This window comes from Somniosus microcephalus, chromosome 27 (assembly GCF_052327205.1).
Source record: "Somniosus microcephalus isolate GS21.2 chromosome 27, FLI_Smic_1.0, whole genome shotgun sequence".
Taxonomy (NCBI): domain Eukaryota; kingdom Metazoa; phylum Chordata; class Chondrichthyes; order Squaliformes; family Somniosidae; genus Somniosus; species Somniosus microcephalus.
This window is the reverse complement of record NC_141013.1, coordinates 34,558,856-34,578,373: the sequence shown is the minus strand read 5'-3', so window position 1 is coordinate 34,578,373 and position 19,518 is coordinate 34,558,856. Positions and strand designations below refer to the sequence as shown.

The following is a 19,518-nucleotide window of genomic DNA, read 5'->3' as shown; positions in this document are numbered from 1 at the left end:
AATCTATCTACCTCTGCCTTAAAAATATTCCAAGACTTTGCTTCCACCGTCCCCTGAGGAAGAGAGTTCCAAAGACTCACGACGCACTGTGAGAAAAAAATTCTCCTCATTTCTATCTTAAATGGGCGACCCCTTATTTTTAAACAGTGACCCCCTAGTTCTAGATTCTCCCAAATAATGGAGTGAAGTTGTCCCATGACCTATGTTTTAATCTTGAATCTAAGCTTCGTATTGATTGACTGGCCTAGAAATTCATCTCGGTCGGTGGTGAAAATTGGGTGGTATCTGATCGGCGGTACCTGATATTTAATTCTAATAACTGCATTTGAATGGATTATCAGGCGCTGCTTATAACGGACCGCCAATCGGATACCGCCTGTTTTGCGCCATCGTCCTAGCCGAATTTCGAGACCAAAATCTTTTCAGAACCTGTACAACGTTTAGTAAAATGTTAGTGTCAAATGCATTTCTGTTGTACTGAATTGTTAGTTATTCTGCAATATTATTAATCTTATAATCATGAGCTGTGTTAATCAGTCTATTGGGTTAGATTGAAGCTAAGTATCTTGTCCTCAATCCACAGGGCATGTTATATGCATCTTCTTACTCGGGAGTAGTTCAGCTGTCCGTCTCCAACTGCAACATTTACCTGAGCTGTGGGGAGTGTGTCCTGGTCAGAGACCCTTACTGTGCCTGGGACAGGAACATATGCAGAGACATACGAGGACTGCAGTTAGATCCGTAAGTGGCTTCAGAATAAAAGTGCTTGGCATTCGCAAAAAGTAAATCTCTGATGAAGAGTCATCGACCTGAAACGTTGGGCCAATATTTACTGAGGCGGGTGAGGAGGGAGGGGGGGGAGAACCCAAAAGTACAGCTCTTTGAAAGAGCAGTAGGGGGGTGCCGGTAATCGCTGGCGGGGGGGTGGGTGGGGGTTGGTGATCGTGCGGGGTGTTGGAGGTCACGGGGGGTCAGGAAGAGATCATGGGGTCGGGGAGTCGGTGTTTACAGGTTTGCTTGTTGGACCAGAAGGGAACACTCCTCCTGGCCCACCAGCAGTGCTGTAAAGGCACCTAACCTCATGGATCCAGCCCTTCTCACCTCCATTTACCTGACGGGTTTCCCGAGGCCTGGGAAACCCAGCCAACATAGGTTAAAAATAGAAACCTTGTTAAAATGAAGGCTTGCAGCCTCCTTAAAAGGTTTCAACGACCGACCCGCCTCCTGAGAGCGGTTTGGTTGCCCGCTGCTTGTCCTGCTGCCATTAAAACCAGAAGTGGTTGAGGTGGGCTGGGTTCCTGTTTCAGATTTTTAACATTTTAAGCTCCCACCCGACCCAAACCCGCCCGTTTTTGGGGGTTAAAATACCCCCTGTTAACTCTGTTTCTTTTGCCACAGATGCTGCCTGACCTGCTGAGCGTTTCCAACATTTTCTGTTTTCATTTCAGATTTCCAGCATCCGCAGTATTTTGCTTTTGTTTTAGAGATAAATCTCATTGGCGTATATTTTGATATTAATATTTCACTGTAACAGTTGCTGATTTCCTTGTATATGGAAGTTATCAAACTTCTCAAAACTGTCCAGAAATATAAACACACAGATAGAGATAGATATGAAAACAGAAATAGCTGGAAACACTCAGCAGGTCAGGCAGCATCTGTGGAGAGAGAAACAGAGTTAACGTTTCAGGTCCATGACCTTTCGCCAGAACTGGAAAAGGTTAGAGATGTAACAGATTTTAAGCAAGTGCAGGGGCAGGAAAATTGTGGACAAATTGACTGCAAAAGATCCAATGGCACTATTTTGAAGAAGAGCAGGGGAGTTATCGCTGGTGTCCTGGTCAATATTTATCCCTCTTGCCACAGATGCTGCCTACGTATAGAAACTGGCCATCTAGCTTCTGTCTGTCGTATCTCTTATCTGTGAATTTCAGTGTCACACATCCAAAACGTATTGAGAAAAAGAAAGAAATCTAATCGTTTGCCGTATCCAGAGAAATTTCCGCAGCAAATGTTGGCTGAGGATCGACTGTAGTCGCTGATCTTCCTTAGCAATTACACTTTCTGACCTACAGCCTAAAATCTGCAATAACCTTCCCATCTGTCAACATCCACCAACAGAGAGCAATTAATCTCTGATTGACCTCAGTCTGTGCTCATTTAAACAGCAATTAGCTTCTGTAGCCTTTAAGGGGCATAGCTGCACCTTAGCAGCAGAATAATACACAGCGCATTACATAAGGACTCCTCGTTATATAACAGCGCATCAATGAACTGTCATAGAAAGAAAGAAGTTGCGTTTAAATAGCGCCTTTCACAACCTCAGGGTGACCCAAAGCGCTTTATAGCCAGTGAAATACTTATGAAGTGTAGTCGCTGTTGTAATGTAGGAAACACAGCAGCCGATTTGCCCACAAACAGCCATGTGATAATGACCAGATAATCTGTTTTAGTGATGCTAATTGAGGGATAAATATTGGCCAAACACCATGGATAACTCCCCTGCTCTTCTTTGAAATAGTGCCAGGGGACCTTTTGCATCTAACCGAGAGAGCAGACGGCGCCTTGGTTGAATGTCTCATCCAAAAGTTGGCATCTCTGACAGTGCAGCACTCCGTCAATAATGCACTGAAGTGTCAACCTAGATTTTTGTGCTTCAAGTCTCTGGAGTGGGACTTGAATCCACAACCTTATGACTTAGAGGCAAGAGCGCTACCCACGGATGACACTGATAACTGAAGGCATGAGCAATAGGATGGGAGATCTGCTAGTGTGCAGTTAAAGATGATGAACAATTTCTGCTAGTGTTCTTCCTAGAGTTTTTTGCGTATCAATATGCTTTCTGTTCTTTAGAAAGTATAGTTTCAACCCAAACAAAGATATTGGACTAAAAATTGAGTAGCGCCCAACTTCACCGGGGTGCTAAAAGTAGCGCCCCGGAAAAATTAGCGTCCCCGCACCGGAAATTGAGTGGTTGCGCCCCAGGAGGGAAGCGGGGCGCTACTGGAAGCACCCCGCATCCCTCTTGGGGTGCTGTGAGTCAATATTGCGGCGTTATGTGCCGCAGCGCCACACGCTGCGGCATGTCATGCTGCAGTATTGCAGGCCTTCCTCCCCTTCTTAAAGGGGAGGGGCCTTGTGCAGCGCGACCTGGGGCCCAGCTGGGCCCCCGGGGATCGGGAGTGCAGGCGAAAGAGCCCGGCACTCAAGAGAAGTGCTGGGCTCTTGGAGCGCAGCCGGCACTCCGCGGAGGGGGTGCGTTTCAGGAAGTCTGGGACAGGAGCGCAGGCAGGTGCTGGCAGGCGGCCAGTAACAAAAACAGCCGCCCCGCACCTCGCCTTTAAATTGCGCCTCCCCGGCCGCAGGTACGCCCCCCGACCCCGTCGGACATAGCGTCCGGCAGTAAGTCAGGGGGCGCTCCCGAAGATCGTGGGGTGTGAGTGGGTTGCTGCGTACGCCAATGATGTCATCGCCAGCGGCACAGCGCCGCAGGGCACTACCGGTTAGCACCACCACTAACCTCCCGCTGAATTTTGCGGGAGGCGTGGGCAGTGCCGCGTCCGGGCGCTAGTTGGTTTGCGTCCCGTTAGCGCCCTCTTAAGGCACTAACGGGAGGCGCAACCAACTGAATTTTTCCCCCATTTTCTCTTCTTGGGGTTCTGCAGCTAGAGGTTTGGTGTCAGCCATTAAACCCACCCAGCTTCTCCTCGCTCTCTAGTCAGGTGGCTGTGGGCCAATCACCATCACACACAGGCCCTGGGTTTCCTCCTCTGGGGAGAAAACGAGGCTAGTTTTCCCATTTCTTTCCTCGTGAGGCTAATGTCAGGTGTCGATATTATTAAATCATAGAAATAAATGAAAAAAATAACATGGTGCCCTATCAAAGTTGACTTCTTTTTGTGTGAAGGAAGGAATTGAGGCGCAGTTTTTGACTGATAAGCCCCTAGTGCAAAGCAGTGCAGACGAGGAGCGCTATTGAAATATTGCACATGGGATAGTGTGCCCGTTATGCTGCCCGTTGATTATCCGTTCATTAATTTAACTAGGAGGGTAATTGGGCAGGCTGGGTGATAGAAACGCTATCCTCTGTACCCAGTATTACAATCGCTCTGCCCGCCTTAAGTCCGCCATAAGTTAAAAGTGGCCTCGTTATCACAAATGCCACAAGTGTAATCAGAAAAATGGTGCAGTTTAAAATCTGAGGCAACAATCCGAGTGCGATGGCGATATTGATCCCTTTCACCACACCAATTGCGCACTGGCCGCTAATGCAGAATATTTTGTTCACAGCCAATGGAAGCAAGACATTGAGAGAGGCAGGCCGGAGCAGCACTGTCAGCAGCCTGATGGATCGTTATTAGGTCCCAGGGCCTTGCGGCCACATCGTAAGTACTTCCTACGCTTCCAGGTGGCACGTGCGCTGGAAGATAGTTTGTTTGAATTATGCACTTGTTCAGCTGTTTTAAACACTGCCGTTTATTTCATACTCAGTGTGGCGAATGGCTTGGTTCGCAAGTTAGAGAGAAACAGTTGTTAATAACGTACGGCATGCTTTGAACTATTGCGTGCAGTTTTGGGCATTCCGCCCTCAAAGGGTTCTCAATGTGCTGAGCGGGCTTCAGCCAGCAACAGGCTGCACCCTGGAAACAGCATTCAGTTCTAATCCACCATTGGCGGCCGTGCCTTCAGCTGCCTGGGCCCGAGGCTCTGGAATTCCCGCCCTAAACCTCTCCGCCTCGCTACCTCTCTTTCCTCCTTTAAGACGCTCCTTAAAACCTACCTCTTTGACCAGGCTTTTGGTCACCTGTTATAATATCTCCTCATGTGGCTCGGTGTCAGATCTTGTCTGATTACGCTCCTGCGAGGCACCTTGGGCTGTGTTATTAAGTTAAAGGCCCTATGTAGATACAAGTTGTTGTTAATTGTTCCTTAGACTGCAGTATTTTTTCTCGAATGCGCAGTTACTGGCAGGGAACTTCACACGGTGCCCGCATGTATTGGGCAGTCTCGGGCACACTGCCCACAATTTTGTATCCATTGAAATGAATGGATGGGAATTTGCAGCTGGGAGTCTATTCAGGCTGTTAGCACGCATCCATCGACCTGGCCCTAGGTCACTGACCTGTTGTGTGTTGGTCAATAATAAATCCAAGTGTAGGCGGTATCTAGTTAAATAGGCATTTGTTCATTTTTTTTTTCGTTCATGGGATGTGGGCGTCACTGGCAAGGCCAGCATTTATTGCCCATCCCTAATTGCCCTTGAGAAGGTGGTGGTGAGCCGCCTTCTTGAACCGCAGAGGGCAGTTAAGAGTCAACCACATTGCTGTGGGTCACATATAGGGCAGACTGGGTAAGGATGGTAGATTTCCTTCCCTGAAGGACATTAGTAAACTGGATGAGTTTTTACGACAATCCGGTACTTTCATGGTGACCATTACTGATACTAACTTTTTATTCCAGATTTATTTAATTGAATTTAAATTCCCCAGCTGCCTGTCATGGGATTTGAATTCCCGTCTCTGAGATCATTAGTCCAGGCTTGCTGGATTACTAGCCCAGTGACATTACCACGATGCTAACGTTCACGTGTATATAGAACAAATGTATTTAAAATCAAGAAAAGCCTCTGTAATCAAGATAGGCCAAAAGATGCTCGGACTGATACGTAATCCTGTGCTTTCCACTATTCTCAGCAGACTTTAGCTGCTTAGTGTAAAAGGAAAGACTTGCATTTATATAGCGACTTTCACGACCGCAGGATGTCCCAAAGCGCTTCACGGCCAATGAACTACTTTTGAAGTGTAGTCACAGTTGAAATGTAAGGAAAAATGTTCTATTTCTAAGCCCTCTGCCTCAGCTGTTTCCACGATGGGTGGGATTCTGTTTCGAAGAGTCTGTTCCTTTCAAGTGTACGTTGTTAAATTAAGCATTCATTATTTTTTTTTTCCTCCTGTAAACAGCTGCTAACCCCTGCGAGCCCGTCACTGTGTCACCCAACAGTTTCAAGGTGTTGCCGTGTAACGTGCAGTCAAATTTCGCCACCAGGAAGTGGACGCACAACGGGGCAGCGGCGGATGCTACGTTCATGGTGCTTCCCGACGGTGGGATTATCGCTACCGCCGAGCCTCTGGGCCTATACGAGTGCTGGGCCCTAGAAGAAGACTTCCGGCTGCTGGTTGCAAACTACTGCGTGAGATTGGCTGTTTCTTCAGAGGTCACGACCTTGCACGCATCGAGGAAGTCCATTCTGTCATCGAATGAAGGTCCTGGGCTGCAAGGGAACGGGATCATTATCAACCCGCTCAACAGCGAGAGCCGGTTTGCTCAGCACACCAACGGGAAGAATTACTGGACTGAATTTGTAACCGTGAGCGTGGTCTTTGGGTTAACGCTTGCGGTCTCATCTCTGGTCTTCTTGTACCGGAACAGAGACAGAATGAAGTCGCTGATTAAAGATGGCGAGTGCTCGAACATGCAGCAGAAGAAGCAAAGGAAGATCGAGATCCAGCACGAAAGCCTGCCTTTAAACGGAAACCCGGTGCAAGTTGTAGCCTCTGAGCACCACAGAGGCTACCAGAGTCTGAATGACAACCACATCTGCAGTACCCCCGTGCTGGATAACACTCTCAATGGCAAGGACTCCGGGTACCCTGAGTCGCCAAACAGCCAAACCAATCAGAAAAACTTGTACGTGGAGATTTCTGCACATTGCCCGCAACCGAGGGTGAGGATCGGTTCTGAAATCAAAGACTCCGTAGTGTGAAACGTGGAACGGCAGAGTGAGGTAGAACCATGCCACCGTGGCCTTCCGAAAAGGGACCAACCACACGAAATTGGACAGCGTAAAGCTTGGCAGCTTAAAAGACTAAAACTGTTGTACTGTGCCATTTAGACTATCTCTTCGGTATGTAAACCACATGCATGGATGGTTATTGGTGTGGCCATTGAGCTTTAGTAAACATGTGTGTCTGTGACCATCAGCTGAACAGCATGGAACAGTGCATGATGTATTGAATGACAACTTTCCCCAATCTGTTTGCAATTTTGGGCTCACGGTAACTGACTTTGGCTTTCTGCTTTTGGAGGGGGGGGTGGGGTGGTTTGGAGGGGTGGTGGGGAGTGGTCACAAGACGTCAGAGAGTGGAAATAAAGTAACGCCCTGTGCCAAATGAACTCGCTATTGTGTTTGTGATCAGACACACGTGCACTGTGGGCACGAGACTGTTTCCCTTGTGGTAGCAGTCAGCATAAAGGTCAATGTAATAGTGATCTTAATGGTGATAAAAATACAGTACTGGTAGCTAAACATAGGGGTTGCCGATAAGCAGTCGTGCTACCTATGGTTGACTCTATGATACGTACCAAACATCCCGTAAAGCATGAAATAGTCATTTTACAGCAGTGAGTGGATATTTCGCGCAGTGTATCCTACAGCGACCTTGTGAGTGCAGGAAATCTGTTCGAAACCCTTCCCTTCCACGTCTAATGTACAGAAAGAAAAAGCATTTCTCCATTTAAGTAATGATTGTAGTGAATCTTTCTTCTGGGGGGAAATGTGACAAAAAATGATACTGTGGTTGTAAAAAAAAAATCACTTGACAATTAGACAAATGGTTCTCCTATAAACTAACAAAATGTTTTTTTTTATATGTTTATTATTGAAAAAGTGAGTAAGATAATGGACTTTAGTTGTAGTGTAGCAAGCTCTTACTTATGTAGGCAATTGCAACAGTTGGTTGGGCCCACGTACATTTGGATAAGAAGCCCCATGTTTGGAGAGTATAGCCATGGGTCATTTGTGTTGTTCATACAAATGTTTGTGAAACACTGACCAAAATATGGCCTCTTAGTTGACCCTGTAAAGTCGTTACGTTGCTCAGACTGGGGGAAACTAAGTTTAATCGGGGAGGGGGGGGAAGCAACAGTAATGTTGTAACCCGGGACTGTGGATACGTTGGGAAGGCTCCACAACAACCAACCAACAGTTTGCACCTTCAATGTAGTAAAACGTCCCAAAACATTTCACAGAGCTGCACCGTAGGAGAAGAGCTAGGAGAGACGGTCAAAGACCTGGTTAAATAGGCAGACGCGCTATTATTGTGTTTGTGATCAGACGCACGTGCACTGTGGGCACGAGATTGTTTCCCTTGTGGTAGCAGTCAGCATAAAGGTCAATGTAATAGTGATCTTGACGGTGACAAAAATACAGTACTGGTAGCTAAACATAGGAGTGGATTCGGTAGAAGACAAAAATTTCAAAATAAGGCACTCAAGAGCCTACCTAAAGAGAGTAGCTCTGCTCCCTTCTTGAGTGACAGTGGTTGAGTATATAGTCCTGGTAAAGCACAGAGGCTGACTGGATCTTAAACCACGTCATTATCTTGAAAAATGTCCAAGTACCTCTGGATAAGTCACCTGGTATAAACATGTGAATTAGTTCATGTCTATTAAATGTTAATATTACGTCAAACATACGTGCACCCCACGCAGCATAAACTACAAAGTACTGGCATCATTACTGCAGCAGTTTTTAGGGTCCAACTTGTGTTCTGGGAGAGAAATACGTGCAAACATTTGGTGTGGTTCTGGCTATCAAGAGGGTACACTTATGATCACCGAGATACCGTCTTAATGTCAGTCTCCAGCTGTGTTTTTTTCCCCAGACATTACGCTTTGATTTACAATGTTGTTTCTGTTTTCTACTAATAAGCCTGATTTTTAAGGCAGATGTTTTGACGGTTCCCGTGTTACAGTGAGGATGTGTAGGTAACAAAAGAACTGGTATTGCAAGCTGTGCTAAAAGATGGTGTGGAAAATATACCTAACTCTAAAAAAAAGATTTTTATCAAATTGTTAATATTGATGGGAAATACACTGATATAAAAAAAAATCTTTAAGATGTGAAACCAGGCTGTTAAGGAAGGCTTGTCACCAGGCAGGCCAGTATGGTAAAGGAACTGCCCTTTTATGGAACAGGACATTTTAAAGTATGGTATACAGCCTATTGTATGCACATTGTTAGCTAGTAGGATGATCTGAAAAGCTTGGTAATTCTGCATAGAATTTATAGCACAGGAGGTGGCCATTCAGCCCCTCGAGCCTGTTCCGCCATTCATTTAGATCATGGCTGATCTGTATCTTAACTCCATCTACCCGCCTTGGGTCAACAGGTCTAGAAACATAGAAAAATAGGAGCAGGAGTAGGCCATTCGGCCCTTCGAGCCTGCTCCGCCATTCAATATGATCATGGCTGATCCTCTATCTCAATACCATATTCCCGCTCTCTCCCCATATCCCTAGATGCCTTTTGTGTCTAGAAATCTATATCTCCTTAAATATATTCAGTGACTTGGCCTCCACAGCCTTCAGTGGTAGAGAATTCCAGAGATTTGTGCCGGTGTTTATGTGCCACATGAGCCTCCTTCCCCCCCCTACTTCATCCGACCCTATCCTTCTTTTCCTTTCTCCCGCATGTACTTATCTATTTTCCCCTAGCTGGAGTTTACTTGCAGGTTTTAGCACACCGTATCCCTCCCAACTCCACCCACCCCGGTACCAGCGGATCCTGCTAGTTGGGCGTGTGTATCAGAACTCTGTTGCTACAGACCGCCAGGTTGAAGTAAGAGCGGTCAGTTTAACGACAGCTCCATTCGATCCTGAGCGACACCTTGAGAAATGTGACAAGCACATCAGAGAGGCATTTGAGTTTTATGTGACAGGTTATACTAACACCGTGGCACCAAGCTCCACTTGAGAATTAAATCTGTTGTATGTTGACGAGAGTATCTTCCTAATCAGTATGCATGCAGTGTTCTGTGTTAGCGGCTTTTTATAGTAAATATTTGAGGAAGTACAATTTTTTTAAAGAAATACAAAAACTCATGTTTTATGTTTTTCGTTTTTCTGGTGCAGAATAAAATAAGATTTTATGAAAGTACATTTAAACAAAGTTTTACCGAGGAACACTTGTAATAATTCTAATATTTAAGTTACAACACTCTTACTATACAATATTAACCACTTATACACAAACCACAACTCTCCAATAGTTGTTTCCTGAATTCCTATGCACTATGTATAAAATCTTTCTGTTGGGTACTAGTAACTACACATTGCCATTTAAGTTCTTGGGCTTTTTGCACATGTCTTGTAAATATTGTATTGATTGTATTTGTGTATTTTCTGTAAATTGTGATAAAGAGTTTTTTTCCCCCGTAGGTGGAATTTTTATGGCTGTTAAGTGTTTCGTTGAAAATGTTTATTTACCTTTTGTAAACCGAATTGCTCGAGAAATGTAATAATTTCAGTAGAAAATTGCCTTAACTTTGGCATTTTTCACTGTGTTAGAGGTAGGCTTGGCAGTCTTAAGTTAGACGTAGGACTGGCAGTCTTAAGTTAGACGTAGGATTGGCGGTCTTAAGTTAGACATAGGATCAGCAGTCTTAAATTAGATGTAGGATTAGCAGTCTTAAGTTAGACGTAGGATGAGCAGTCTTAAGTTAGACATGGGATTAGCAGTCTTAAGTTAGACGTAGGATTAGCAGTCTTAAGTTAGATGTAGGCTTGGCAGTCTTAAGTTAGATGTAGGCTTGGCAGTCTTAAGTATTTATGAGGAGGGGGGAAGTAATCCAGTTAGCTCCTTGGGGAAAGTCTCTGCTCTTACGTGTCTGTTTTTACAATCAAATGATATCAGAAAGCAATGACCAAACAAAATGTATTTTTAAATGTTTTTTCTAGTGTTGGCTCAAGAACATGATTGTACTTTATATTCTTGTCGAGTCTATAGTAGCACGTTTTAAAATGAATAACATTTTTTAGTATTGAGTGCGTCAGTGTGGCTGTAATGGTGGTAAGTGTTAGTCATGATTTAATATGGAGCTGGGATTGTTGAGGAAGTCAGAGAAAAATCAGTTTGGTTTAGAACACTAAAATCTAACTGAACGTAACTGTCTCAACCTCAACATTTACCCACAATATGAGCTTAAGTCTACATAAGAACACTTCGGAAGTAATACATTGGTCGTAAAGTGCTTCGCGATGTCTTAAGGACATAATGAGGTGCCATATAAATGCAACCTCTTAAGAAGGATTTATCATCGGCCTGTTTTATGGAATACCAAAGTTACTTATTATTATTAATAATAATGTGACTGACTTGTACGGGTTCAAGACCTTGGAAGCAGATGATTTATGCTGGTTACATTCTAGTTATTAAATTTTAAAAACGTTATCACTGACCTGCGTAATTTTTCTTAGTTTAAAAAAAAAATGTACTCAACTGGCACTTGAGTGTGAGAACAGTGAGATTTAGATCAGCGCTTAAGCATGAATTGTGTGTATGCCTGGAGCTGTCTGAATGGATCCTCTAATTGTACATTTAATGGAAATATAAATAAATAGGGGAGAGGAGAAATCTGTCTTTGAAAAATATATGGTACAAATGACGGTCTACACTTTCGTAGTCTACATTTAAATATTCATTTAAAAATGATACCAGAGACTGCCAAGCCTTATAGATAACACAAAGCAACAAATGTGCCTGTTTAGTGTTTTGTATGTTAATCTTGTAATTGTATTGTGTTATTAAAAAGGCACTTTATTACTTTTTTTTGTAATAAAACACAATAAAATTGTTGTATTTTGGTACCGAGATTTGTGGATGAATTTTGCGAATCTGACCCTGTAACCTAGGCGCTAGAGGCCATGCACAGTGGTCCCAGTCATGGCGCTCGTGTGCTTCAAGTTGATTGGAAGCTGAGGACGAAGTATTGGAGGAGAAATTCAACTTTAGCAGGAGTTGCAAAAACAGTAGTGGATGGGCTGCCATCTACACCAATGAAGACAACAGAAAGGAACAGCGGGCAGGCAGCCAATCCACTACTGCCCGTCAAGCACCCTCCCTGCCGATGTTGAATTTCACAGCCCTCCCCTTATATCAGAACAGATCGCAAATGGCCAGCATAAAAATGCACAAACAGGCTTTATATAGAAGCGGTTCCCTTTGCCTTGACTGCCAGTGCGGTGCAATCCATCTCACTTACATTGCAGCACGGAGTCCACAGTACTGACACATAACAAATAACTACACTCCTGAGTTAGCAGCAACTGCTGTGAGCTCAATGCTTTGGTGGGGAAGGGGTGCAGTACTCATTGTATTCACATGGCATGAATAATAATTTCTGGACAAGTGTTTGAAATAAGTGGATTGATGACTTTATTAAAATAACTCACAGAAATCTCTGTTAAAAAGCTCATCAATACTTTGATGGATGATGACCACCTCCGATCTACCTAGTTCTGCCCCACATGCATAGTCATAGACACATGGAAGATCGCAGGGCAGAGGAATGGGACTCAGTAGGTCCTGTGCTGTAAAATTCTACGAGTGTAAGACCACAAATCTAGCGCGTCTGCCTTCCTGTTGTCCCAGAAGTTGTATCCGATAATGTGTTTCCCATCAAGGCACTTTCTCAAAATTATCTTGTCATGTTACTAAATGGCGGAAGAACAATATCTGAAGACAGTACTACTTTTGTTATGCAAATAATCAATTATATTTTTCTACAGTTACATATGTGAATACCCATTTTCTCCACAACAATTTGAAGTCATCAAACGTGTATTTTATTATACTTACCTGAAATGTTGAATAAATAGAATTATAGAATGGTTACAGAACAGAAGGAGGCCATTCGGCCCGTCGAGCCCGTGCCGGCTCTCTGCAAGAGCACCTCAGATAGACTCGCTCCCCCGCCCTTTCCCCATAGCCCTGCAAATTTATTTCCTTCAGGTAGTTATCCAATTCCCTTTTCAAAGCCACGATTGATTCTGTCTCCACCACCCTTTCAGCATTCCAGATCATAAAAAAGTTTTTCCTTGTGTTTGGTTCTTCTGACAATCACCTTAAATCTGTGTCCTCTGGTTCTCGACCCTTCCACCAATGGGAACAGTTTCTCTCTACCCTGTCTTGACCCCTCATGATTTTGAACACCTCTATCAAATCTCCTCTCAATCTTCTCTACTCTAAGGAGAACAAACCCAGCTTCACACACAGAATCACAGAAACCCCACAGTGCAGATAGAGGCCATTTCAGCCCATCGAGCCTGCACCGACACATATCCCACCCGATCCCCGTAACCCCTACACCAACACATATCCCACCCTATCCCCGTAACCCCACGTATTTAATCCCCCTAACACTAAGGGTCAATTTATTATAGCCAATCAACCTAACCCGCACATCTTTGGACTGTGGGAGGAAACCGGAGCACCCGGAGGAAACCCACGCAAACACGGGGAGAATGTGCAAACTCCACACAGACAGTCACCCGAGGCCGGATTCGAACCTGGGTCCCTGGCGCTGTGAGGCAACAGTGCTAACCACTATGCCATCGTGCTGCCTAAGCTTCTCCAGTTTAGCCACGTAACTGAAGTCCCTCATCCCTGGAACCATTATTGTAAATCTTTTCTGCACTCTCTCTAAGGCCTTCACATCCTTCCTAAAATGCGGTGCCCAGAATTGGACACAACACTCTAGTTGAGGCTGAACCAGTGTTTTTTAAATGTTCATCATAACTTCCTTGCTTTTTATTATATTTATAAAGCATAGAACCATGATAGTCTTGATTGCACAAATGGGGCAATTTTGATGTTGGGTGATATCGATTTAGCCGCCTGTTATACATCTCCCAATTGAAGTCAATGGACATGAAAATTGGAAGAGATGTATAACGAGTGACTGAATCGATATTGTCCATTTTACACTGTCGCACAAAGTCAAAATTACCTCTACACTATTCCTATGAATCTTTGATAAGGGTGATTGTATTCTCAATGCCGGTTTTGTACCTGGGTATGCTCTTAGTAACACTACCAGGATCTACTGACACTCCCGAACTGGAAAATTTCATCATCTTTGCTTCCAATTTCCACCCCTCCCTCACCTTCACATGGTCCATCTCCGACCCTTCCCTTCCTCGACTTCTCGATCTCCATTTCTGGGGATAGGCTGTCAACCAAAATCTACTCTAAGCCCACCAACTTCCACAGCTACCTTGATCACACTTCCTCCCACCAACTTCCTGTAAGGGCTCTATTCCATTCTCCCAGTTTCTCCGCCTCCATTGTATCTGTTCTAATGATACCGTCTTCCACACCAGTGCTTCTAATATGTCTTCCTTTTTCCTAAACTGAGTATTCCCCTCTACCGTGGTTGACACGGCCCTCAACTGTGTCCATCCCATTTCCTGCACTTCTAGCCTCACCCCACCCCCTCCCTCCCAGAACCACGATAGGGTTCCTCTTGCCCTCACATTCCACCCCACAAGCCTCCACATTCAACGGATCATCCTCCGCCATTTCCGCTACCTCCTGCGTGATCCCACCACCAAACACATCTTCCCCTCCCTTCCCAGCATTCCGAAGGGACCATTCCCTCCATGAAACCCTGATCTAGTCCTCAATCATCCCCAACACCCTCTACCCTTCCCACGGCACCTACTCGTACAGGCGCAGGAGATGCAACAGCTGCCCTTTTACCGCCACCCTTCCCACTGTCCAGGGCCCCAAAAACCTTCTTCCAGGTGAAACCGATTTACTTGTACTTCTTGAAATTTAATATACTGTATTCACTGCTCACGATGCGGTCTCCTCTACACTGGGGAGACTAAACGCAGATTGGGTGACCGCTTTGCTGAACATCTCCGTTCAGTCCGTAAGCGTGACCCAGAGCTTCCGGTCGCCTGTCACTTTAATTCTCCGCTCCACTCCCACTCTGACCTCACTGTCCTCGGCCTCTTACACTGTTCCAACGAAGCTCAACGTAAGCTCGAGGAACAGCACCTCATCTTTCGATTAGGCACTTTACAGCCTTCTGGACTCAACATCGAGTTCAACAATTTCAGATCATAACCACTGCTCCCATTTTTTTGGACGGTAGCTGTTAGTAATTGTTCTCCTATTGCCATTTACACCTCCTCTGAACCCATCTTTTGTTCCTTAACTTGTCCCATTACCATCACCTTTTGCCTTAGCGCCATCATCCCTTTTGTCATTTAATCTCTCCTGCCTTCCACCCTATCACGGACCTTCCCTTTTGTTCTATTCCCCCCTTCCCGCTTTCCCTGGCTCTGTACTTGCTTATAAACTGTTACATCTCTAATTCCTTCCAGTTCTGATGAAAGGTCATCGACATTTCAGGCTTCCTAGAGGTGCTTGTCTTGAATATTGTGTCGATCTGGCGGAAACTCAAAGCCACTGAAGCATTGGCCGGAATTTTGCCAGCGCTCAGGGGACGAGTTTGGTGGCGGGACCTCCGGCAAAATCACAAAGATTGACAGCGGGCAGGAAACCCGCTGTCAACCCACCTCCAATCAATCTTCCCAAGTGTCGGGTCCCCGATTTGCGCATGGACCCGACACCTAGCGGCGGGAAGAGGATTATAGCCACTTAACTGCCTGTTAACAGGCTCTTTTTCAATTTTGCCACTTCTGGCTGGGGTTTCCCGCTGTCCGGACACCATGCCATGTAGGTGTGGCGTGTTGTGAGTTTGCTGTAATGTTTCTGCATTGATGACTGCTGCAGAAGTGGGGTGAAGGATCCAATGGTGCATTGGTGAGTCTCAGAGGTAAGAAAATGTTGGGAAAATCATTTTTAATGCATTTACACTTTTCTGTAGGTAACAAGTTTTGAATTGGCTGTCTAGTCCCACCTCATTGGAAGAACCTCTCTCACCAGTGACAGATCGCTTCTGTAACCTCACCTGCAGTTGCCATCTGTTCCAGCCTAAGGAGGGAGTCACTGGAGAGCCTGGGTGCAAGAGCTCACCTTTGTACAGTGATTGTCAGTGTTTGCAGCACCTCAATGCTGTCAAACACTGAGAAATGAGCTGTCAAAAAAAAATTGTGCATGGCCCCTTTAAGAAAACTGGCAGATGACGCATCATCAAATGATGTCATCTGACCAGCTTCCTCTTAATTGGCCGGCAAGCCCGCAGGGCAGGCTTAACAAGATCAATCGACGTAAAATCACGTCCGTGGGCCGGATGCCGTTGGGGGCGGGACTGGAACCCGGAAACCAGCTGACCCGCTCCCAAGCCGCATCCAATGACAAAATCACAGCCTCTGTTTCTCTCTCCACAGATGCTGCCTGACCTCCTGGGTATTTCCAACATTTCCTGTTTTTTTAAATCTCCTGATACTCTTGCCTGTTTATAGAATCATAGAATGGTTACAGCACAGAAGGAGGCCATTCGGCCTGTCGAGTCCGTGCCGGCTCTCTGCAAAAGCACTGCGGCTAGTCCCACTCCCCCGCCCTTTCCCCGTGGCCCTGCAATTGTTTTTTATATTTCCCTCACACCCTCGCTGCAGCTGAATAGATGGATCGTATTCTGAATAAAACAGCCAGGGCAGTTTCATTCTAACTCTATTAGGATATGGTTACATTACCAGACAAAGGGTGCCTTTTACTTACAGCGGGTGTGATAGTTGAATAAAATATAATTTAAATAAAGCTTTGAAGTGCAAATTTAAACTTGCCGTTGACTTCCACAGCGTTCTTCATCCGGAGGATTTTTAGCAATTTTCAATAGTGCTTCCAACTTTTACACAATAAATGACACTACAGCCAAGAATAAGCAGATATTTGGAAAAATAAAACTGGTATCTTGTTGTGCAGTGAGCAATAAACCACATGCACTGTAGTTAAATTCAAATGTCTGTAAAATTGTTATTAAAAGTTACAAACATAAAAATAAAACCCGGAACACGTTAAAAGACAAATTCAGGAAATGTGTTAGCTGTTCGTAGCTGTTGGAGGCAAGAATGATTTCATTGAATGAGAAAAGAAAGACTTGCATTTATATAGTGCCTTTCACGACCTCAGGACGTCCCAAAGCGTTTACAGCCAATGAAGTACTTTTTCAAGTGTCGTCACTGTTGTAATGTAGAAAATGCAGCAGCCAATTTGTGCACAGCAAGCTCCCGTAAACAGCAATGTGATAATGACCAGATAATCTGTTTTAGTGATGATGATTGAGGGATAAATATTGGCCAGGGCACTGGGGATAACCCCCCTGTTCTTCTTTGAAATAGTGCCGTGGGATCTTTTACATCCACCTGAGAGGGCAGACAGGGCCTTGGTTTAATGGCTCTGAATTTCCGATCGGAGGTGTCCTACGGGCGGATGGTTCCTATCGGAAAAAATCTATGCGCTTACCTGTTGGTTCCGTAGGTCCCAAGGCTTGCGATCCTGGGCCTCTGCTCTACGAAATGCGCGGAGACCCAGGTATCCCAGGGGCGCAGGCTGTTCACAAGCATCCCTGGGATCACGAGGGCCATGGGGAACCAATCAAAGAAGGGAATCCCTCTTCACACTTTTGACAGGTCTCTCCGCACAGATCTGTCAAAAGTATGAATGGGGATCACTTAAAAAACAGTTAAACATTAAATACATTTTTAAAAATCACGTAATTAAAATTAGTTAAAATTACATTAAATTAAATATTTTAAACAAAAATTAAATTTTTTGGAAAAAATAATTAAAGTTTTTTTACGGGGCTAAAAATAAACACCTTTTTAAAAAAGAATTTTTAAATTATAAATGAGTGAAATTTTTTAATTTTTTAAAACCCCTATCCAACTGGACGGAATCGTGGGACGCACGCAACATGAAGAACCAACACCTCATCACTGGCCCAACCCCATAATAATCAACTTTATTGTCATTGTTAGTGCACAAGTGCAGTACAACGAAATGTAGGCTTGCGGCTCCCGAGAGTGTACATTTAGATTAAGACATTTAAACATTCAACATACATTTGGCTTGTAATACATTAACATAAACATAACCCTAATAAAGTGCATTGGCAGATGTGGTCCCTGTCTTCAACCTTCCTCGAAGACAGTGGACGACACTCAACCGAATCCTCACAGGGCACGGATGATGCGGTCACCTGCTCCACAAGTGAAAGATGAGGGGCGACCCAAAGTAAGACTGTGGCCATGAGCCCCTGACCATGGAACACATCCCATCAAACTGCTGGGCCTTTTTCTAGACCTGCTGCAGTCCATATTCTGTTTTATAACAGTTTGATACAACTGAGTGGATTGCTAAGGCCACTTCAGAGGGTAGTTGGTGTGGGGCTGGAGTCACATATAGGCCAGGCCGAGTAAGGAGGGCAGGCTTGCTTCTCTCCAGTTGGGTTTTTACGACAATCCGACAACTTCATAGGTCACTTTTACTGATACTTTCCAGATTTTTTAAACTGAATTCAAATTCCAGATTGCTACGATAGGATTGTGAACTCAAGTTCACTGGATTTCTATTCCAGTAACATAAACATTTAATGGCGTGAAGTGGCTGTATTTGTGCGGTAGCTGTGAACTAAACTCGTTACAGAAAGTTAAGTCTTGTCCATTTCAGTCTAAGTACTCTTTTAATGATGTGATAAGTATTAATTACAGCCAGTCAACCTCTCTGGCACTGAAAATTAACTATTGCAAGTATGGAGTCTCATTCCTTCAGGTTTTAATTGTTGTTGGAGATGTTAAAAATGTAAAATTCTAAATTGAAACATTTTTATTACTTTTCCTTTCAGTCTCTTTCTCTATCTCTCTTACTCTGATTTTTATTTCATTCTCTTCATTTCTCTTTCTGTATTTGATCTGATATTGAATTCACTCACTCGAATTTACACTTCCCTCTCAGTCCTTGTGTTGTTAATTTTACAATCCTTCAATCTAGTTGGTTAAAGAAAGAAAGACTTGCATTTATATATCACCTTTCATGACCACTGGACATCTCAAAGTGCTTTACAGCCAATGAAGTACTTTTGGAGTGCAGTCACTGTTGTAATGTGGGAAACGCGGCAGCCAAGTTGCGCACAGCAAGCTCCCACAAACAGCAATGTGATAATGACCACATAATCTGTTTTTGTTATGTTGATTGAGGGATAAATATTGGCCAGGACACCGGGGATAACTCCCCTGCTCTTCTTCAAAATAGTGCCATGGGATTTTTTACATCCACCTGAGAGAGCAGGCGGGGCCTTGATTTAATGTCTCATCCGAAAGATGGCACCTCCGACAGTGCAGCACTCCCTCGGCACTGCACTGGAGAGACAGCCTAGATTTTTGTGCTCAAATCCCTGGAGTGGGACATTGAACCCATGACCTTCTGACTCAGAGGCGAGGGTGCTGCCCACTGAGCCACAGCTGATACTTAAGGAGATGCACAGTTGCTTGTCCTGTTCACTCAGGTCCCAGATGCCCTGTTTCCCTCGCTGCGACATTATTAACTCACACTTTCAGCAACTTGCCATGCAAAAAATGTAAAAACCTAAACATGCAAGGGCCAGTCTAACTAACAGCAGACGCCATTGGAAGCCCTGCCACAGCAAAATATGGGCCGACGATTCAAATCAATTTATTTACTTCACACAAATGCATGTCTCCATTGGGTGCACTTTGTGACTCTCCACTTGAGGTCTTGCTTACCTGGTGGGTGAAGGCGGCAGTTCC

At 44.6% G+C, this 19,518-nt stretch overlaps 1 protein-coding gene across 3 annotated transcripts in view; it reads left to right on the top strand.

Moving 5' to 3' along the window:
- Positions 1–7,082, top strand: part of sema4ba (sema domain, immunoglobulin domain (Ig), transmembrane domain (TM) and short cytoplasmic domain, (semaphorin) 4Ba) — a 453,543-nt gene extending 446,461 nt beyond the window's left edge. For all 3 annotated transcript variants that reach the window (XM_085968833.1, XM_085968834.1, XM_085968835.1), the window contains 3 exons: positions 584–741; positions 4,291–4,385; positions 5,961–7,082. In XM_085968833.1, the coding sequence (XP_085824959.1) occupies positions 584–741; positions 4,291–4,385; positions 5,961–6,763 (1,056 nt within the window). In that variant the 3' untranslated portion in view covers positions 6,764–7,082. The remainder of the gene's footprint in view (positions 1–583; positions 742–4,290; positions 4,386–5,960) is intronic.
- Positions 7,083–19,518: the final 12,436 nt, after the last annotated feature.